At 38.5% G+C, this 22,743-nt stretch overlaps 2 protein-coding genes and 1 long non-coding RNA gene across 9 annotated transcripts in view; 1 reads left to right on the top strand and 2 right to left on the bottom strand.

The window, feature by feature from the left end:
* Window positions 1–4,059: 4,059 nt before the first annotated feature.
* LOC126410019 (uncharacterized) lies at window positions 4,060–8,779 on the bottom strand. The gene is made up of 4 exons (XR_007573242.1): window positions 8,204–8,779; window positions 4,814–4,973; window positions 4,582–4,726; window positions 4,060–4,455 (listed from the first exon to the last, which is right to left on the bottom strand). It is a non-coding gene; the product is annotated as an uncharacterized LOC126410019 (long non-coding RNA).
* Window positions 8,780–9,509: 730 nt separating this feature from the next.
* LOC116252613 (uncharacterized) overlaps window positions 9,510–22,743 on the top strand; it is an 89,337-nt gene continuing 76,103 nt past the window's right edge. For 3 of the 7 annotated variants that reach the window (XM_031626995.2, XM_031626996.2, XM_031626997.2), the window contains exons 1-2: window positions 9,510–9,846; window positions 11,964–12,187. In XM_031626995.2, coding sequence (XP_031482855.1) covers window positions 9,834–9,846; window positions 11,964–12,187 — 237 coding nt within the window. In that variant the 5' untranslated portion in view covers window positions 9,510–9,833. The remainder of the gene's footprint in view (window positions 9,847–11,963; window positions 12,188–22,743) is intronic. The other 4 variants (XM_031626992.2, XM_031626994.2, XM_031626993.2 and 1 more) reach the window with 3 other exon arrangements.
* LOC126409983 (uncharacterized) lies at window positions 17,258–21,414 on the bottom strand. Its single transcript, XM_050077263.1, has 2 exons — window positions 19,101–21,414; window positions 17,258–19,008 (listed from the first exon to the last, which is right to left on the bottom strand). Exon 1 carries the CDS (start codon window positions 20,427–20,429, stop codon window positions 19,350–19,352), a length of 1,080 nt encoding a protein of 359 aa, XP_049933220.1. The 5' UTR covers window positions 20,430–21,414; the 3' UTR covers window positions 17,258–19,008; window positions 19,101–19,349.

Consider the following 22,743-nt stretch of genomic DNA (forward strand, 5'->3'; position numbering starts at 1 on the left):
TTGACTCAACTTAGTGATCCCATCACTCAATGTCTAAACCGAAACGGGCACTGAGCCCACTATTTGGATTTACCACTTAAACCTTGATTGAATATTCAAGTTGATCCAACCCTATCCTATAAGGTCCAAAATCATAAATCCAATAACATTTAGGATCCAAATCTAGGACTTGAAGTATAATATCATGATTCATAATCCAGATTTTGAATTTAATTGATCTATATCTAATCAAATCAAAGATCCAATACTAAATCATTCTTGATCCAAACTTAAAATGGGTTGATATAGGTCCAGTTTGAATTCAGGTAGGGTTTGAGGTCTAAGTTTAAGATCCAAAGTTTTCTCTAACCAATTGTAAGATCCATGATCCAAGTTTGAAAGTTTTGATCCAAAGTTTAAGTATGTGATCTAATCTCTACACTCGATCTATGATTAAATTGAAATTCGAGTTCTAACAGTTGAATCCATTTGCTAAAAGATCAAGGTTTGATCCAATTGATCTTGATTTGAAATAAATCCACATGGTTAAGCCTTGGAAGATTATTTTGATCGAATTGTGAGATCTATGATCCAGGTTCTACAATGTAGATCCAAAGTTTGGGATTAGATCCAACATTTATATCCAATCTACAATTAGGTCCCAATTCAAATTCTAATATTCAAACTGGGATTTGATCCACTCTTGATTAATCCTAAATTCTCATGACTATGACTTAGTGACTCGGGGTAGACCTAGCTAGAGCTTGGCCAAAATGGCTAAGGTTTACTTAGAGAATTAAGTCAGGGTCTAGTCAAAGTGAATTCTTATTTGATTAAGTTGTGAGATTAGATAAAGTAGAGACATCTTGCCAAGGTCCTAATTTAAGTGATGTTGATGGTTGTACGTGTACCTAGAAGCATCCAAACTTTGCTACGATGACATTATACAGGATTTCATTAGTGATGGTTTGTGATCTTTATCTTGCACCTGCACATGGTGCATGAAAAAATAAAATGATCGATCAAATGTGTTATAAAAATGTTTCTACGATAACATGATTTAAGATAACTCATGAATCATGATGGTTCATGGCTGAGTTCTTTTATATAGGAAGATTGAAAACTTGTTCCTAATATTCCCTACGACCCTTGATCAATTGAATTGAAAAAGCATAAAACAAGATGACTTTAAATAGAAAGAGATGAATGAATGCTCAAGCTGGTCCGTCCTTAGTTTTGCAATGCAAAGGTGGATGACATTCATAAGAATGCATCCATCCTTAATAAGCTTTTTCGTTATATATGTTGTAGCAAAGTCACTCTCTCACTATGGGATTCTCTCATGATGAGAGGTTCAAAATGACTTTAAGCTGGTTATTTTGAATGGGACGTGGCCATGGGGCCCTTTTCGAAACTTGATTCATATGTTTATTTTTAGAAAAATCGGTTCATGCATGCATCATGCATTAATGTGTACATTTGATTTGTGGTTTTTCCCCTAGCTGGACATCATTCCAGCCATAAAATATGTGAAAATAAACCACTCCCATAAATTGCTGAAATTAAAATGAACTATGAAGATGCTAAAAATCACCTACCTTGCAATTGGTCTTGATGCTTAATCTTCTTCTTTACTTGTTTTCTAAATCAAACAATTTTAAGCAAGAATACTCGCTTGGATTTGAGCATAGCAAAGCAAGAAGAAGAAGAATGACTTGCCTGCTGAAATTTGTAATGGGAAAGAGAGAGCTTGTCACCACAAAAATCCTAAGTAAATGTTTATTTAAGCACTCTAACTTAGCAAAATCAATAGAGAGAATAAGAGAAATGAAGAAGAGAATGAGAGAAAGGGGAAAGAGGGTTTGAACAAATTTTTTTTCTCTTAGTTGGCTTCTCCTTCCTAACTCATTGGCTGGAGCAATTTGATGAAGACCTCAAAAATTTGTCCCCCTCCTTGGTTGCTAGGGGGAGGGGTTATATAGAGGAAAAGATGAGTTCAACTACCTTCTTAACTCACCTTGGACACTCACTTAAGACTTTGGGGACTTGTAAAATGATTAAATAGGATTTTAATTATCCTAGTTGACCACACCTAGCTCATTTACACGAGCTACGTGGGCTGGGCTTGGTGTGGTCTACCTTGGTTCATACCTAGCTACCCAACTTTGACAAAAAATTTGGACAAAAATACCTTTGTGGAGGGTTTTGCCTTATTTTATTTTATTTATTTTGCTTAGAATTAAGCTTATTAGGTTAAAACCTAGTCGCTCTAAATGTAATTAAATTATAATAATTTAATTAAAATTTGAATAAATTTTGAAAATTCTATCAAATTTGATTTAAAAATGTATTTTCGTCCATAACTTGATTGAAGATGGATTTTAATTGAATCAAACTTTTGTTTGAAATATTGAATTTCAATTTGATATTTGATTTATGAATTTGACAAATCCAAATGTATATTTGTTTTTTATAAAATCTTAATTTAAGTTTTGTAATTTCAATTTGATCTTAGAATGAACAAATCATCTAGATTGGTCAAATTTGACCAATTGACCAAACTCAAAGCTCATTTGCGAGTAGTTTGAATTTGCTTGAGGTAATTCGATGAATTTGAGCTAAGAAAGCTTTTAATTGAGCTAAATTGTACTTTAACTCAGTTTATCAAAGTGGATTTGATGTGGTCAAGGTCTATTTTTGTCCACTAATTGGGTCATGGGATAGACTTACCCTTTTGACTGAGCTAAGCTCGTGTTGACTGAGCCTAGCTGAAGTTGGCGCCACATTTGGGTGCACCAAGGTCTAACCTACTTGGATTAAGTAGGTTAGGTGAGTCTAATTCTAACACTTATTGTTTCTTTGGAATTTGACGTTTCTTTAACTAAGGGAGAGAGAGAGAGATTAATGTCTCTCTATTTCTTTTTGAAAATGATCTTTTCATTTAATTGAGGGAAGATATTTTTGAAAAAGGAGGTGCGTGACCTCTTGGGTGGGCTTCTGACCACACGAGCCAGGTGGTGCCCACACGTGGGTCTCACATAGTCTTTTAGTTCGAATTAGATCTAATTCTCATATTCAAATCAAAATTTGAATCTTGTAATTGGATATGGATTTCAAATGACATTTGTGATTGGATTTGGATTTCTAATCCTAATTTGGACCTAGTTTGGACTCGTAATCTTGCATTGAAATTCGTGTCACGAGTTAAATTCATTATTTCAATCTAAATTGTTTTTTAGATTCGAAATTCGCTTTGAAATTACATTTTTTCACAATTCTTTTATAAAATTCTGATATTGCTTCAATCAACTAGGGTGGAAAATTTTGGGGTGTTAACAAGAAGCTCATGGTATCAAAGCCAAATGGGCGACAGGGTAACCTTGTGTGAGGTCATGGCTGCGGTGGAAACTCATCGCACATAGAGGAAGAAGCAGTCGAAGCCATGAACTGCACCCTGTAGACGATTGAACGACAGAACCAAGAGGCAAATGAAAGGATGAAGGCCTTCGTGGCAGACCAGCAATCGCTGGTGACCATGATGAAGGAGATCCTCTAGTAGGTTCTCTAACTCCCCCAGCATAGGGAGAACAGAGATAGGTGAACCAACAAGAGATCACCCAACAGAAAATAACAGGGAGCCCTCCAACCCTCCAAGTAATGGGACCCCAATCCATCGGTGTCTGAAGGGAGATGGGGGAATTCGGGGGACCATGCAGATGGAGGTCGATGAAAATGTATTTCCCCAAATTCGCAAGAGAAAACACCTTAAGCTAGATCTTCAAATCAAAATAGTTCTTCGAATGCCAAGGAATTGCTTATGCTCAAAAGGTGAGTTGCACAACAGTGCATTTTGAGGGACCGGCGATTCAGTGTATCGTTGGTTATTGTTGCACCAAGAAAAGCCCAACTGGGAAGGGTTAGTGGAGGCCATGAAAGCAGGTTTGGCCTTCCTCCTATTTTGACTATAATGTCGAACTCTCCAAGATCAGACAGAAGGGATTAGTTGTTGACTAACAGGAGAGGTTTGAGGACCTTAGCTACATTGACTACAGAGCATTGAATTCAGTGACAGTGAAGGACAAGTACCCGATACTCACTATGGGGAGCTACTCAACGAACTCCATAGCACCACCCATTTTTCAAGCTAGACCTACGTGTGGGTTACTATCAGATCTACGTAGCTGTAGAAGACATCCCAAAAACGGACTTCCAAACACATGACGGACATTACGAATTTTGGGTGATGCCATTTGGTCTGATGAACGTGCCATCTATGCTCCAGTCGCTGATGAACGACGTCTTCAGGCCCTATCTTCGCAGGTTTGTGCTATTTTTTTTTTTTACAATATTCTTATATGTAGCACAGCAGAGGAGATGCACTTCCAACACCTACAGATTGTGTTGGCGACACTACAAGAACACCAGCTCCATGCCCAGCTGTCCAAGCGCTCCTTTGGAGCACCACAAATCACATACCTGGGACACATGATCAGCCAAGGACAAGTTAGCATGGAGGAGGAGAAGGTGCAGGCAGTTCGTGAATGAAAGCAGTCAAGGTCGCTGAAGGAGGTCAGATCCTTCTAAGGTCTAGCAAGATACTACCGTGGATTTGTACAACAATTTGGGATCATCGTTGCACCACTGATCAAGCTGACCAAGGGAAGCAAATTTGTATAGAAGCAGGCCAGTGAAGAAGCCTTCAACACTCTAAAGCAGGCGATCACTACAACACCAGTTCTCCGAATGCCTGACTTCAAGATCATGAAAAGGGCGGTCAGGGAGTATGTTAGAGCCTGTGATGTATGTCAAAGGAACAAGTCAGAGACGATGAGACCTGTTGGTATGCTGCAGCCACTACCAATTCCTGATCAGATCTGGAAAGGCATCTCGATGGACTTCAACGAAGGGCTTTCGAAGTCGCGAGGGAAATCTACTATCTTGGTGGTTGTCGATCATCTGTCCAAGTACTCACACTTTATAGCATTATCACACCCCTACACAGCAAAGACAGTGGCATGCACATTTCAAGATATAGTGAGAAGACTTCACAACCTTCCTCGGTCCATTGTAAGCGATCAGGATTCCTTGTTTCTTAGCTTGTTTTGGAAAGAGTACTTCTGGCTCTAGGGAATCAAATTACAGATGAGCACAGCTTACCACCCACAATCAGACGACCGATCAAAAATTGTTAACAAAAGCCTTGAAGCCTACTTGCGCTGCTTCGCAGGGCAGCAACCCAAGATAATGGGTTGATTACCTATCATGGGCAGAAAAAAGCCTACTTGCGCTGCTTCGCAGGGCAGCAACCCAAGATAATGGGTTGATTACCTATCATGGGCAGAAAACACATGCTGGCACTATGCCACAGGAACGACATCGTTTGAGGCTGTTTATGGCAGAAAGCCACCGAGCCTTAGGCATTACCAGCCAAGGTCTGCCAAGGAGGAGGCCATCGACATCTAGCTCAGGTGCATGGATGCCATCCTCAAGGACCTCAAGCAGCACTTGGCAGTGGCCAAAAACAAAATGGTGATCCAGTATAATCGACGACATCGAGACCAACAGTTCCAAAAGGAAGACTAGGTATATCTGCGACGATAACCTCACTAGTCCATTCAATGCCCACTTGGTTTTTAGAAATTGGGGCCAAAATTCATCCGCCCTTACCAGATCAAGAGAAAGATAGGGACCTTGGCATATGAATTGATTCTGCAAGAGGAAAGCCTGATTCACCCTGCCTCCAAGCTCAAGAGTTGTCACCCCCCTCCTTCCAAGAAGAAGCAGTTGCGACTGTCCTAATAGAACCATCGTCCATCACACCATATAGGCAGTTAGACATAAGGAAGACCAATGGAGGCACCAGACTACAAACGGAGTGGCTGGTGGAATGGTCCAATCACGACGAACCGCCAGCCACCTGGGAGCCAGCTGAACAGATACAAAGGCGTTTTCCAGTGTTTGCACCTTGAGGACAAGGTGCTGTTGAGGGGAGGGCAGATTGTGAGACGTCAAACTTACTCAGTGCTGGTATATAGTAGTAGTTACAGAGTTATTAGATAGGGGTTAAGAGTTGGGAGTATCGGGTCGGATATAGACCCAGTATGTAATAAACCCAAACCATATCAAGTTGTATATAAGTCGAAAGGGGGTTAACTCTGGGCTTCTGGTGGCTGGGTTGCTTGAGTAGTGTGGCTGGCTAGGAGGCTCTGAGCCCTTAGATTTCCTCTTGTTAGCTAAGAAGTTACAAAAGGGGAGGGGCTTTAGCCTCCTTTATGAGATTTGGCTCAGAGATAGGATCTGGACAAGGGCCAAACCAGGCTGATTGGAAATTGGATCTGACTTGACGTGGGGTGCAGCCTGTCACCTTTCGGATGCTGTTCTCCTTGCATGTTTCAAAGTAATACCTGAACCCAGATTCTTTGACATGGATTGATAGGCTTCCCCCCTTCCCCCTTTTGTAAAAGAAATTATATAGTAACTTAATTGGTGTGTAATCTTTGAGATTTCCCCATTCAAAGCCTGAAAACCTAAGTTGGTGTATGGCTAATGGTGGCACATGTAAACGTGTAATCTTTGCTTCCAAAGGTTGTGAACCTTGAACAACTATTATTGAAAGTCTTCTTCACATTAAAAAGCAGAATAAAACCTAGGAAAAAGAGAGCACAACAAATTTGATATAACAACTTATGAAAAGCCTTAAATACTATAAACCCTAGGTAAACATTAAAAAATTGGCAGTATATGTAATATACATAACTTTTTGAGACGAGGAAAACTACATTTTCAAAACATATATCACATATAGTAAACTAAAGAAACATTAAACATATTGGCATCAATATTCACTTCCACCTTTTTACCAACTCCTAAAGAGGTTGGGGCAGAGCAAGCGGGCAGGCAGGGGCAATGGCTCCGTCAGATTAAAAAAATAACTTGTTATAGTTTTCAAAAAATTTAATTTGGATTGTATACATATTTTGAAAAATATAATTTAGCCATCATAAACTTTCAAAAAAAAAAAAAATAGTTCAACCCTGCCACGAAGAAATTCCTAACTCTACTTCTACTTCAATGAAACATGAATTTGCTAGAATCCATCTTGATATCTCATACTCATGAAGTCTTCAGCCACTTCAAGTCAGTTCCCAGTCAGGAGGACTGGATTATAACCAGTCGAGAGCTTGCCTGGAAGGAAGAGGTTCCATTCATTTCCCAATTCAATTCTATTCACAGGTTTAATTTGCTCATCTATTTTCAGCTCTCTGAACAGAGTGTATCTATGTACCTTTTCTAAGGTTTTTCATGTCAGCACAAACTAACTAAAAGTGCACTTGTTACTACCAAACCATTGGATTTTAATTCATTGTCATATATATCGTGTACCTGTATTATACAGTGAAAAATTTTTCATGTATAATACAATAAAGTAGTATATCTCAGGAATATGTCAAAAAAAATCTCAACAAATTTTTAAAAAAATTAAAACATTTAATAAATTTTGAAAATTATAAAAAAATAAAAAAACATAAAAATACAAAAAAACGTGAAAAAATGTGTATAATACGTGATTTTTCACATTTTTTATTTTCTGGTGTTTTTTTAAATGCATTTTTTCATGTTTTATACGGCTGACCTATTTTTCACATATTATATGTGTTTTTTTAATAAGGTACGTTTTCCATGACAATGGTACTTTAATTCCTGCTAACATTTCAACTAAGAGACTCGGAGCTTCATTTCCCCTGTTTCTGAGAATACCGAGATCTCATTGTGGTCCATGTATAAACATCAAGCGTGCAGCTATGGCTCATCGTCCTCTGCATCAGCTCCATTGTGAAATCACAATTGCCAACCTGATTATATCATGCGATCAGTATGTTCCAGTCATTGGTGTCGGCTCCAATCCTTCCACTTGCATCTGGTAAAACAACTTCAGTGCTTCTTCAATTTGATTTAACGCACAATAACTTGATATCATCGTGTTCAAAGAAACACAGTCCCTTAGAAGCATCTGATCAAACAGTCGACGTGCGGTACTGAATTCTCAAGACTTCCAATACATATACATTAAAGAATTGTATACATGAAGCAGACCATCAAAACCCATCCGAATTGCCATTGAACGAATGGTCCACCCAGAAACTAACAAATTACTGGTGTTGTCATGCATACACAGTCTATTTTAGCATGTAAATAGAATGAAAACACTCAGTAATACACGAACCTTGTGCTGCTTAATAATCTCAGTATGGCTGGTACCATGTCATTAACATAACAGAATCTAGAAGGATGATAAGTTGCTTCCAGACAACGTAGACAAATAAGCATCATTTGGACCTGTGGAAGCTTGCTGCTCTTCAAATCCAGAATTTGAGCACCTTATCAGCTAGAAATGCGTTAAGTGAAACTGTGAATGAGCTATTGGTGTTTAATACAAATCAAAATTGTTTTTAGATATGAGCTCTTTGCAACCAAAACAAAAACAAAAAAACAAATCAAACGTAGAATGCAGACTTCCGCTAATTTCTAGTAGTGGAAAGGGATAGAATAAAGAGAAAGAGAGGGAGAGAGAAGGAGACGTATGATTTGGTGATGGAGCACCATGAAAGGAGGAAAACCACCTTGCAAAATGGAGATGAATGCCTCGTCTGCCCCTCTCTCTCGCTCTGCAACCCTAGCCTTTCCAGCATCCGTGAACAAAAACAAGGAAAGTGGAATGCTCCTCCTCTTTTTTTTTTTTAATAAGAGCCGCGAAGCCCTAGGTCGAAAGCAGAATAATGCCTCATTTGTACTGTGTGGTTACGCCACCCATATAGTTCTATTACCGGAAATCTTGGTCGGTATATTAATATGTTCACCGGGCACCCATATCCACCCGGTAATGACACGCCGTTATGCCTTTTTTTTTCTTGCGAATTTTACTTTTCTGAAATAATTTTTTTTTCTTTTGTGTATTTTTTGTTTTCTCTTGATTTTACAGTGAATTTACAATATATTGATATTCAATACTTTGTCCTTTGATTTTGACCTAAATTTGTCATTGTGAAATCCAAAAAACTAGTGGTGCATGGTTTCATAGTTTATTAGTTCTTCTTACTTGATTTTATACATGGGAATAGATTGCAACTTGTATTTATATATACCACTGCATCAATTGACAATCCCTTCACTGTTCTTGTCGATACCATGAAAGGAAGAAGAATTTCAATGCAAATAATATAAATATCTCACCGTTCAATTAAAAACCCATCTCTACAACACATTTACGATGATGCAAATTAAAAGCCTTCACCAAAAGCGATGATTGATGGGAAAACTTCCAACAATGTAAAAAATGTTGAATATGAACTCTGAAGAGAGAAAGATTGTGATCGTTCGAATTGACTGGTACGATTCTATGAATTGAAAAAAAAAGGGTAGATATCGTCATTCAATATCCAGGTGGGTTTTTCATTATTCGCAAGAGGCAACGGACTGGGTCCCATTTGGCGAACCCACCATATAACATATTTCACTAGGGAGGGTCCTTCGGATTCAGTAGTAGTCCCTAATAAGTAATAACTTTCACATTCAACCCCTTCCGGTCGAAGCTCAAAATTGTAGGGACTCCGGACTCGTTCAGCCCCGAGGGAGCGCCGCATTGAATCTTCGCCGATTTCGTGACCGACACCAAATCCGGTTCAAATTCCGCTGAAATTCGGGCCGCAATCACGTTCATTGGTACCTGGACATGACAAAATCAGACCTAATCCACTATATTTTTCTTTGATAGAGCGATTTGCCGGGCCCGGAATCCCCTCTGCAGAAAACTACAAAGCGCGGAGGAAGAGCTGAGGTACAGCACCTTGCGCAGGATGGAAGGTGCAGGTGAGTTAAACTCCACGGACGTCGCGATCTGATCGTTCTTCGTCTCTTTCTCCCAATGTGATCTTTCTTCATCTCTCTCTCTCCATGAGCTTAGGGTTTCGGGCACGCAATTTCTCCGATGCAAACTACTTTACCTGCCGTGTTTTTTTTTTTGTTTGATGCTAATCAGACTTGAAGGGAGAACTTTGACAGAAAGATGTGTACAGAATCGAGGAATTAGTTTTTTTTTTGGGTTGATTGGGATGGGTGGATTATCAACAATTGGTTATCTTTAGGAATATTCAATCAATCACTAGGAAAAAGTTAACGGGGGATGTTCCCCTGTGCTACTTTTCCGGATAAATTTTCCCGTCTTTTTCATTGCAGAAACGTTGGGTTCCTAATGATTGGAAGTATGAAATGGGATTGGCATAGATTCGTCGAATTTGTATATACTAGCCTGCCTCTTTGGAGTTCAATGTTTAAAGGAAGAATACGGTTGCTAGAATTGCTATCCCGTGCTTCATTTCTGGTGGAAGATGGGAATCCTCACTCTTGCAATCTAACCAGTTTTATGTGTAGTGTTAAGTGAATCGCTCCAATCATATAATTCTCATGACTTGACAACGAGTTACCATCAAGGACACGTAATCTCTGTTATGTAGGTTGGAGTTATTCAAATAAAATAATTATGATGATGATGACCCACAATGTATGGATGAATCTTATCAAATTGCATAGTGCTAGCCGTCCCATGCCACCTAATACTGTCCAGCATGCCTTGTCTCTTTTCCAACTTAAGGCCACTTCAGGTCATTCACCTCTATCAAGCTTATATGTCTCTGACCGCTGATCCTTACACTGTGTCGAATTGCCACCTCAATGTGCACTACACTCAAGCATCATTCCCCATTTGACAAGATTTATGGCAATTAGTTATTTGCCTTAGGACACATTCACTCGGCCACCTTGCAATATCTCACGCAATCACTACCGCATTGTTGCCATCACCAGCAAACATTCGCTTGGCCACCTTGCCAAGTCTCGTGATTTGTTGCTGCATTATTGCCATATAATGGGCTCCATCAGTTCACTTCCCAAGACCGATGAACTCCTCGTCATGATGGGCTTGTTGAAGGTTATGGTATCCGTACAAAGCTCATCAACTAAAACTTTAATTTGTTACTCGCCATTCACTCATCGACCCATACACCGTCTTATGCAGTGTCGTTGCAGCCTATCCCACTATTGGGCTAATTGCCCCTAACCAATGTACACCCTTGCGTGTGTCCTAACACTATTTATGGGAATCTTCTGCCTAAATTACATAGATGGACCGTACCATTTTGACATAGCCTGATTCTCTAACCAATGGCACAACCATCTTCTATATTCTGTTGGCATGCCTGACATAGCCTGATTCTCAAACCAATGGCACAACCATCTTCTATACGCTGTTGGCATGCCAGTCTGATAGCATTGTCAAGCATCCAAGCCAAGAAAACCAAGTATTTGCATTTCAACTCTGTCATTATCCTCACCGCTGTCCTAGTCTAGGAGATGCCAAGCCACTGTCAATATGGTTATCTATCACTTCAAGTTGCCAAAATATTGTGCACTGTCATCTTGGCCATCGTTGCCTAACCTTGTCTTTGGCATACCCCTGGCCTAGTTCATCTAGTTGGTCTTCAAAATGCGAAAATGTGAGTCCATGACACGTGTACTCATTGTATATACCCTTAGGGCCAGTTTGGTAGCAAGTCCTATTTTTTCCTTAGTTTTTAACTTCCTAGGTTCTCAAAAATATGGTTTTTCATCTTCTGGAAAAATATGGTGTTTGCTAAACCTTGAAAATCTAGAAACTGAAATCTGGTATTCTTTTTTATAATGTATGAACTTTGGATGAACCAATATGGCTTTGAAATAAATCACACACATCTTTTCTTTTTCAGGTAAATCGTTCTCATACTATGTGTGCAAAAGATATTTAAATTTTAATGATGAAGTATTGATAGAGTAATGGTAATTTATTAGAATTAAAATAAATAACAAACATTTTCATGAACATACATCTTTTGCAAAAGAATAGATCTTCCTATAACATGTAAATTTAGAGATCCATTATGATCCTATTTCAGGATATCCTGGTGGCAGCACCGAGAATGTCGTTGTGCCTCCTATTGAAGGTGTATCTGGTGGAGGGACCAGTTATGGATGGAGTGATGGCGGCTTGCAATTTTCAAAGCTGCCCAATAGGATGGTGGATCCTACAAAGGTTCCCACCTCAGATTTATTGCATGTTTGGTGCTTGCCAAGCACAGCAAATGTTGGACAGCAAGAAATGCCTAGACAACTGGAACCTGTAAGTATTGGACATATTTCTTGCAAATTCGACATTTAATTATTAGTGTTAGCAAATTGTCATCAATGTTGCTTTAGCAACTTTACTTCAAGTACTGGTGTCAAGTTGCCTGTTTTCATATCCAAACTGAATTTTGTTTTTTTTTATTCCTATAGACTGAAATGCAATATATGAAATTGTGGCATATTTTGTCCTAATTTTCAATGGTGTAAATTATTTAGATGAAAAATCGCTGTAGCATTGATGCAATACCTTTATTGTGTATGAACTGAGTTGAGTAACCAAATACCTGATAGTCTTTTATCTTATTAATCATATGCGATATACTAATCATTCACTATTCCGATTGCCTCCTCCCAAAGTGTTTGGATGCATATGTTTTGTTCATACGCTTGGAGCTAACAGAGACAGATTTTCAACCCATGCAGCTAATTGTGTTTTTTGGATATGCCAAACATCAAAAGGGGTATAAATGGTGTGGATGTTACCTTTCATGAGTCTCTCTTTTTTCTCCCATAATGAATCTCATGTTTAGTCTATAACTAGTGATCACTTTACTCTTCCTATTCCTTCTATTTAGGGCTGCACACGAGCCGAGTCGAGCTCGAGCTTGGCCGGCTCGAGCTCGGCTCGACTCATGTTTAGTCAGCTTAAGCTCTGATAGAAATCTAGCACCAATATCTGTAACCAGAAAACAGTACTCACGCAGGAAGAGAGAGAGAGAGAGAGAGAGAGAGAGAGAGAGAGAGAATGAAAACAAGAAGAAACTGAGGAGAAGAAGCCGTAGCCAAAATGGTTTGCACGGCCTCTATTTATAATCCCATTTCCAGAATTCTAAGAGTCTCTAATCGTAGAATCCTAGGAGATTTCACAAGCTTCACATGTTACAAGGTAATTAAATATCTTAACACATTCTACAAGGAGGTGGAATCCTAAGAGACTCCTCTTCAACGTGCTGGTGAATGATTTATATTTTAATACCCTCCCTCAAGTTGTGCATAGTTTTGCACCATGTACAACTTGCCTTTTAGAAACCAGAATCGTTGCTTTGTTAATTCTTTTATAAATAAGTCTGCAACTTGTTCATCTGTACGAACATAAATAGGCTGAATCTCCTTGTCTTCCACCTTTTGTCTAACAAAGTGTTGATCAATCTCAATATGCTTTGTTCGACCATGTTGTATGGGATTAAAGGCAATGTTAATAGCGCTTTGATTATCGCACATTAACATTGACGTTTTAATCTTTTCTCAAATGTCTTCTAGCAAATGTTTAACCCATGTAACTTCAGCAGTACCTGCAGCCATGCATTTATATTCAGCTTCAGTGCTGGATCTTGCTACTGCCTTTTGCTTTCGACAACTCCAAGACACAAGATTACGTCCAATGAAAATACAAAAACCAGAAATGGACTTTCTTTGATCGGGATCTCCAACCCAATCTGCATCTGTGAATGTCATAAGTTGATGTCCAGTAGTTATATTTTCACTCTTACCATAAACTAAGCCATCTCCTGCTGTCCCTTTAAGATATCTTAATATTCTTTTGACAGCATCCATGTGAGTATCTCTAGGTGCATGCATAAATTGAGATACTTGATTCACAGCATATATAATATCTGGTCTAGTAAATGTAAGATATTGAAGTGCCCCAACAATACTTCGATATTGCGTAGGATCTTCATATAACTCCCCATCCTGAGCACTTAGTCTTTGATTTAGAATGCTAGGAGTTCCAACAGGCTTACAATCAGACATACCTGACTTTTTCAGCAGATCCAACGTCTATTTCTGTTGTGTCAATGTGAGGCGATTATTGTGCCTATCAATCTCCACTCCAAGAAAGAATCGTATATCACCAAGCTCTTTCATTTTGAAGTTTTGCATCATCAAAACTTTAGCTTCTTCTATGTGTTTTTCTGAATTGCCTGTGATAACAATATCATCAACATATATAAGAAGTAAAGTAAATATGTTTTCCTTTCGATAAATGAAAAGAGAGTGATCTAGAGGACATCTCCGAAAACCACATTCTTGAATCTTGCAGAAGAAACTGTCAAACCACGAACGTGAGGCCTGTTTAAGTCCATAAATAGATTTTCTAAGTTTGCAAACCCATGCATGAGAGTCTCCTTTCGTGTATCCTGGAGGTTGTTCCATATATACTTCCTCCCTTAAATCACCATGAAGAAAAGCATTCTTCACGTCCATTTGATGTAGTCTCCATCCATATTCAACTGCCAATGATATAATCACGCTAATTGTTCCCATTTTGATCACAGGGCTGAATGTCTCATCATAATCTTCTCCATATTGTTGTGTAAACCCTTTTGCTACTAACCTTGCTTTGTGTCTTTCTATGCTGCCGTCAGGTTTGTATTTAATTTTGTATACCCATTTGGAGCCCACTACGTTCTTTTCGTGTGGCCTCGGAACGATCTCCCATGTTCCACATTCATGCAAGGCATCCATTTCTTCTTTCATAGCCTTTCTCCAATGATATGATTTTGATGCTTGATCAAATGAAGTAGGTTCTTCCTCCTTCCCAACTTTTGCCATGAATAACTGAAAATCAAGTGATAAAGAATCATAGCTAACCCACCTGTGAACGGGATGACGAATGCGTTGAGACCTTCTAAGGTGGGGCATGTTGTCTTCTTCACTATGAGCATCTTTGTCCCTTAGTCGTCGACTGTAGATAAGACCCGAATACCGATGTGCATCGTTGCTCTGTTCTTCATTATTGCTTTCATGATGACTTGATGATTGTGTTGGATCTTCTTGATTTTCACTTTGAGCCATATCCGACGGTTGTATTGCTCTCTCTGGATCTTCATTTTGAGGCACATCATTTTCTATAACAGGATCTGCATTGAATAACTATGTACTGGTCCAGGGATCATAAGATTCAATGGTCATAGGCATTTCATTTGTATTATCAAAACTATGTTCATCAAAAATGACATTTCTTAAAGTTTTGATACGTTTATTTGTTGGATCGTAGCATCGAAAACCTTTATATTCATCAGCATATCCAACGAATCTACATTGAATAGCTTTGTCTTGAAACTTGTTCCTCAAGGCAGCATCAACGTGAACATAGCATACAAGCCTTCAAGTTCTTGTAATCAAGTTGTTTGCCTAAGAGTGTAAAATATGGCGATTTAGACATCAAGAGTTTCATAGGCAAACAATTTATTATGTATACAGCAGTATGGAAGGCTTCAGTCCACAAGGAAATGGGCACATTAGTGTCATGCATCATGCTCATGGCGCTTTCAACTATATGTCGATGTTTCTGCTCAACTACACCATTTTGTTGTGGTGTGTAAGGGCAGGAAATTTGTCTAGTTATCCCTTTTTCACGTTGAAATTCAATAAAATCAAGCGAGGAATATTCTCCCCCTCCATCACATTGAAAATGCACCACATTGGATGAAAATTTAGTTTGAATCATGGCATAGAAGTTTCGAAATATGTGGGGTACTTCTGATTTGTGTTTCATGAAGTAAATCCAAGTGAAACGTGAGTAAGAGTCAATGAATAAGACATAATATCTTGACCCAGACATGGAATCAATAGGGGCTGGCCCCCATACATCAGAAAAAATAGTTTCAAAAGGTTTGGAAGCCCTTTGATTTATATTATGGAAAGGTAAAACATGACTCTTACAAAGTCCACAACTTGAACATTTTTTGACACTTGAAGTAAGAGGTAAGCTTGATCTTGGAATGAGACTATCTGTGACAAGTTTTTCAATGAAATGTCGACCACAGTGTCTTAGCCGACTATGTCACAAATCAGACTCCAAAAATTGGTTAGGGCCCCTTACTTTTGATTGAAAATGGCAAGAACTTGGCACTGATGACGCATTATGAGAAAGAGAAAATGTCTTCAATCCTATATCAAAAGTGGATGAATCCTTGGGTAGACATTCCTTGAGGACGTACATATTCCCTTGACGCTCCCCTCTAGCAAACATTTTCTTCGTTTGGAGGTCCTTGACATAGACAGAAGAAGGTGTGAATTCAATAGAAGAGCTTGTATCATCAATGAGTTTAGAAATGGATATGATGTTCTTTTTTATATTGGGAGCAAGAACAACATTGGACAGTGATAGAGACGAGGATGACAATGGAATATGTGCATTTTCAATATGTGTAATGGGATGAGATTTTCCATCACCTGTTATAATGCAACTTCTACTGTAATGAGGGGATAAGTTAGTCAATTTACCTGTATTTCCTGTCACATGGGTAGCTGCACCTGATTCCAAGAACCATTCTCCCTGCTCATTTTGCTTTATAGTCATCTTTGAGAATGCGGTCATCAATAGCTGTTGCATATCTTGAGCGGTGGATTTAGAACTTTGTCTTCCTTGTTTATAATCATGTCTTACCCCTTTGTTTTTATTTTGAGGATTAAACCAACACTGTGCCTTCATGTGCCCTTTCTTGTTGCACTGAAAACAAATTGGTATTTTTCTTGAAGTATCCAAAGAAGACATACCTTGGTTATGTGGTGTTGGTAGAATGCCACGACCACCATGGTTGGAGTTTCCATGGCTCTTACCAAACTTTACATTCATAGCCAACACATTTTGGGAGTTCCCTTGATCAGTCCTTTCAATGACTCTTTTCATATTCATTTCGTGTTGGAGAAGTTTACCTTGTAGTTCGTTGAAGGAAGGCAAAACAGGAAGGACCTCAAGAGCTGTAATAAAAGCATGATAATCATGCCCAAGTCTATTCAAGGTTTGCTGCACCTTTTCCTTATCAGAAATGTTATTCCCTGAGGCAGCAAGTTGGTCTGCGACGGCCTTAATACGCCCCAAATAATCCATGATAGACGTTGAACCTTTGCTCAAATTCTGAAATTCTTTCTTTAAGTACATAATTCGAGCTTCTGATATTTGGGAAAAGGTATCAGCAAGGGTTTCCCATAATTCTTCTGCAGTACAATCATCAGAAACTGAAAGTAACACTTGTTGAGATAAAGTGGACAAAATATACGCAACCAGACTTTGGTCACGTCTCATCCACATAGCATGTTCAGGATTGCTGTCTTCATGAACAACAATAACTTCTCTTTCCTCATTTTTTATTTCATGTAAAACGGATATTGGTGGAGCCTTTGTTGAACCATCGAGATGTCCAAAGAGGCCTTGACTTCTTATGAAAGGCATGATTTGCCTTTTCCAAATCAGATAACTCTCATGGTTGAGTTTTTCGGTAATATGGTGAGGAAGAAAACTTGAGGACATGCCTGACAGCAGAAAGGAATGGTATATAGGTAGAAGATGAGAGGGAAAGAAGACACGATATAACAAGATGTGTCCTTAGGTAAGCAAGAAGAAAAAGGAACAAGAATTGCGCAAGAGAAAAGTAAATTCAGGATAGAGACAAGATGAGAAAAGAGTTCTAACCAGATCAGACCTGTTTGGGTATTTCGTTTGGTAGAGATAACGTAACCTGGCGCTCTGATACCATGATAGAAATCTATCCCCAATATCTGTAACCAGAAAACAGTACTCACGCAGGAAGAGAGAGAGAGAGAGAGAAAGAGAGAGAGAGAGAGAGAGAGAGAGAGAATGAAAACAAGAAGAAACTGAGGAGAAGAAGTCGTAGCCAAAATGGTTTGCACGGCCTTTATTTATAATCCCATTTCCAGAATTCTAAGAGTCTCCAATCATAGAATCCTAGGAGATTTCACAAGCTCCAAGGACATTAAGTACATCATAGAAACCTAAGAGACTTCACATATTACAAGGATATTAACTACAACATAGAATCCTAGGAGATTTCACATATAACAAGGATATTAACTATAACATAGAATCCTAGCCCGAGTTCGAGTCGAGCTCAAGTCGAATTTATCGAGCGAGTTCGAGTCGAGCCCGAGTTGGCTCGACTCGTTTTGCAGCCCTACTTCTATTCCTTTAGAATCTACACCAGCTCAATCCCCACAACTTACAATTCCAGTTGTTTCTCAGTTCCATGATTCCCCTCTGGTTTACACATGACATGCCTCCTCATCTTTTGATCTTGAGGTAAGTCCCTCTAATGGTGGTGGTTGTGATGAAAAGTGTGCAGATGAACAAGTAGTCAAAGATGATTTACCTATTGCACTGAGAAAGAACAAACCAATGTTGTAAAACGCATATTGTAAGCCTATTGGTCGGGCTTTAAGATACGCTGTATCGTAAAATATCGTAACGGTATCGTAAATTTAAAAAAAAAATATTAATAAATCAGAAAAAATTTAAAAAAATCGAAAAATTCATAAAAAATCAGAAAAAATTAAAAATAATAAATTATTTATAGAAAACATGTTTGAGATAATGATAGACTTATTATTGCTATAAACTTACACGTTCATCATTCATAGACATCAAAATTCATAACAATATCATTCAACAAAGCATAAGCCATAAAGTGATAAAACATTCAAGTGTTCAACAACCATAGATTCATAACTCTTAAGCCGTTCGATACATATAAAATGAAAGCACTCTTGACTTGACTCTCATCCATGATTCATCATTCATAGTCTTCATCATCTTCATCTTCATTTTCTTCTTCATCTTCTTCTTTATCTTCATCGTCAAGAATTTGAAGATCCTCACCAACATATTCAGCACCAGCAGTAGCAGACTCTCCTTCATCAACAAAGCCTTCTTCAAGGTTGAAGCATTCAAGATCTTCATCATCAAATATTGTAGTTGGTTCTCTCTCAATCCATGGCTCTAGATCGTCAAAATTTTCCAAGCTGATAGGATTGAACTGAGATGTGTGCTTCCTTGCTAATGATTTTTCTAATTCTCTACATTAAATAAGAGAAAACTTGTTAATATATAATTTCATATAAATATATTATACAAAAAATGTAAACATTAAGCTATATGCCTATATTACCTTTGTTTCAACCTCATATTATATCGAACAAAGACAATGTCATTCAACCTTTTATGTTCGAGCCTATTCCTTTTTTTTGCTATGGATATGTTGGAACACACTCCAGTTCCTTTCGCATCGACTAGCACTGCATGTCTGGCTGAGGACTTTGATTGCAAAACGTGCTAGGTTTGGACAATCAAACCCATACCTATTCCACCACAAATCTAAACAAAAATATGACAAATCAATGTGAAAGTTTTAAAAGAATCAAATGTAACAAATGCAAAGTAAATTAAAAATTTCTATGTATTTACCTGGACGCATGGTTGTCCTGGCTCGAATGGTGACAGGTTGTCCCCTGTTCCGAAAACAAGTATCATATACATCCAACTCATTGTGCACAACATCTTGTTCTCTAGAATCTGCCACTAACACGTTAATATAATCCAACAAACCACCTAAGACTTCTCTGTCCTTCTTAAATGTAGGAGAAAATCTAATTGCAGGATTTAGATAGTAAGTTGCTGCATGAAGAGGTTGATGAAGCTGTCCAGTCCACCTTTTATCTATAATCTTCCATATGGGCATATATAACTTTTTCTTTCCTTTCAAGTTGTCTCGAATTGCCGCTTTTGCTTTATCAATAGATAGTAAGTTGCCTTTCAAGTACCCTATTGAAAGTCTATCATCGCTGTCAGCTAACCTGAGAACTTTAACTAATGGAACACAAACCTTCAATAGCTTCACACATGATTCCCAAAATTCGTTATTGAATACAATATCCACAACTAAAGAAGCATTTCTTTTATGAGCATGTGGATATGCAGCCCATTCTTCACTAGCGAACATCTGCCTCAAAGGAGTTCTTTGTTTCACCACACTCTCCACAGTCAATACATTTGTGGCAAATCTAGTTTGTGCAGGTCGTATTAATTCAACTCTTTTTGTAAACTTTCTCATCAAACTCAATACATATGCATGATTACAGATAAATTTTGTTACCTTTTGACATTGGTCAATGGCTGATTTCATATCATGCATCTCATTAAGATCTTGAAGCATTAGATTAACACAATGAGTGGCACATGGACTCCAATAAAATTTTCTATACTTTTGAAATAACAAATCTTCCGCAGCTCTATAATTTGCAGCATTATCTGTAATAAACTGTACAATGTTTGCAGGTCCAACTTCTTGTACGACATTATCAAAAACATTGAACAAAGTCTCAGTAGTCTTAGGAACACCAGACAAGTCAAGAGATTTCAAGAACATTGTACCTTTAGTGCAATAAACAAGAAAATTTACAAGTGTTCTTGACCTTGTATCAGTCCATCCATCTGACATAATGGAGCAACCTGTTTCCTTCCAACATAATTTCAACTCATCGCAATGTTCACTTTGACTATATCCTGAAGAATTTTGCCCCTCAACTGATGATATGATGACATTTTGAATCCGGGGCGTATAGAAACAATTGCATCTGCCATGACTTGGAATTGAAAAAAATTAGCTGCATTAAATGGAATACATGCATCATAAAACCATTTCCCTACCATCTTGTGTGCATGATATAGCATATCTTTAGATGTCATAGGAGCACGAATCTGCGGCTGACCACCTGGGCTAGTATATGAAGGGAAAAAACTCTTAATAGAACCAACACTAGACCTACCAGTAGGAACTCTACCACTAGGTGGTCGCATACCACACCTGGCCCTAATATCTGCTGTGCCTCTTCTCTTCATGCTCGTTATGCCAGATCGACCTCCTTCATACATGATCCATTTTCCTCTACGATCTCTACCTCTTGAGGTCTCCAAATCTGTTCTTAGACTGCTATCATCTTCATCATCACATTCATAAGCTTCTTCCTTTTCTTCTTCATCTTCCAAAGGCTCATTATAGCCTACATCTGCCTCTTCAATTTCTTTTTGTATCCTCTTTTGACGTAAAGCATGAAGCATATCTAATCATTGCTGACGCATAAATGGAGGCAAAAGTTTGTTTGGTCCTCCAACACAAGGAGACGCATCTTTGGAGGTCCCTGCTAAATGGTGTTTCATTCTACTAATCCCTCCTGAAAATGTATTCCCACAAAAGCTATATTTGAGTTTCAAGCGGTTATTCTCCTTCACCCTTTCGCACCACTGCCATGTAGGATCCATATCTTTAAAAAAAAAAAAAACGAAATCCTATGGTAAACTTAATGAAAAACATTCAAAATCTTTCAATCTATGATTGTACGGTAAAAAGTTATGAATATATGGTAAAAACATGAGATTTCATACCTTACGAAGAAGAAATGAAGAAAACCCCTTTCCTCCCAACGAAACTCAACCACCCATGCACAAATCGACCCCTTAATCTTCGATTTCACGGTCAAAATCAACTTTTTGATGGTGAAAATGGACAATCGCCCTCCTTGACGGCAGTATCCGAGCGTGAGAAATGAAGAACATAGGGTATTTTTCAAAAAGAAGTCGAATAAGTAGGTCTCGGGCAGGTTTCTGCGAAATCAGCCCGTATCGTACGATATGGGCCTTGTATCGCACGATACGTGCGATACAAGAACGATACAACCCCTATTTACAATACGGGGGGTGTATCGTACCGTATTTTCAAAACGGTACGGTACGCATCGTACGATACGGGCTCACATCGTACGATACGGGCTCGTATCGTACGATACGTACAACACTGGAACAGACACTATTGCACTTTGCATCCTATCTCTCACTATGTTTCTATGGAGAGGCTCGGGCATTACATGCAAAAGTTTATCTTTGCATTATTTGCCACTTCTATGACAGTAAGTCATCAGTAGGCCCTTCTTGATCCCAAGTGGTAGAAAGCTATGCAAGAAGAGATAGATTGCCTAGTTTGTCGAGGCACGTGAGAATTTGTTGATGCCCTGGCTCAAGCAGATGTTATGGACTGCAAGTGGGAGTTTACTATCAAGTATCACTTTGATGTGATTGTAGAAAGATATAGGGAAGGATTGGTTGCAAATGGCTACATGCAAACATATGAAATAAATTTCTTTGAAACTTTCTCTCTTGTTGCTTGATTAGGAACTATTAGACTAGTGATACCAGTGCTAGTTCATTATGGGCAGACTTTGACTCAGTTAGACGTGAAGAACACATTTTTATATGGTGATTTGACTGAGACAGTTTACATGCAACAACCACTTGGGTTTAAGCGACAAGGGGAGTATGACAAGGTGTGTCGGTTGAAGAAGGCAATATAGAAGTTGAAGTCAAGTCCTGAGCTTGGCTTCATAAGCTGTTTGAACTTTGAAGTAATGTCTGCAGCTGGTTTTCGGAGGTCTCCCTTTGTGAGATATTCTGGAGGTATTGTAGTTATGGTAGTCTACATTGATGATATTATTTTGGTTGGTGTTATTGAACTAAATATGATGCATACTAAGAACTAAATACTTCTTAAGGCTTGAGGTTGCAAGGAATAACATAGTTATGATGTTATATCAAAGAAAGTATATTTGTTGATTTCCTATAGGAGACTGGAATGCTTGGCGCAAAACCTGCCTCTATTTCATGAATCCTAAAGTTTGCTTGTGTGATGAGCGGTCAGACCCTGTGGATAACAAGTCATATCAGTCATTGATTGGAAAGTTATGACTGTGGCTAGGCATGAT

Source organism: Nymphaea colorata, chromosome 4 (genome assembly GCF_008831285.2).
Source record: "Nymphaea colorata isolate Beijing-Zhang1983 chromosome 4, ASM883128v2, whole genome shotgun sequence".
NCBI classification, from domain to species: Eukaryota; Viridiplantae; Streptophyta; class Magnoliopsida; order Nymphaeales; family Nymphaeaceae; genus Nymphaea; species Nymphaea colorata.

Coding starts and splice junctions, on each gene's coding strand:
- LOC126409983 (XM_050077263.1), bottom strand. CDS start 20,429: ATGTCAGATGGATGGACTGATACAAGGTCAAGAACACTTGTAAATTTT.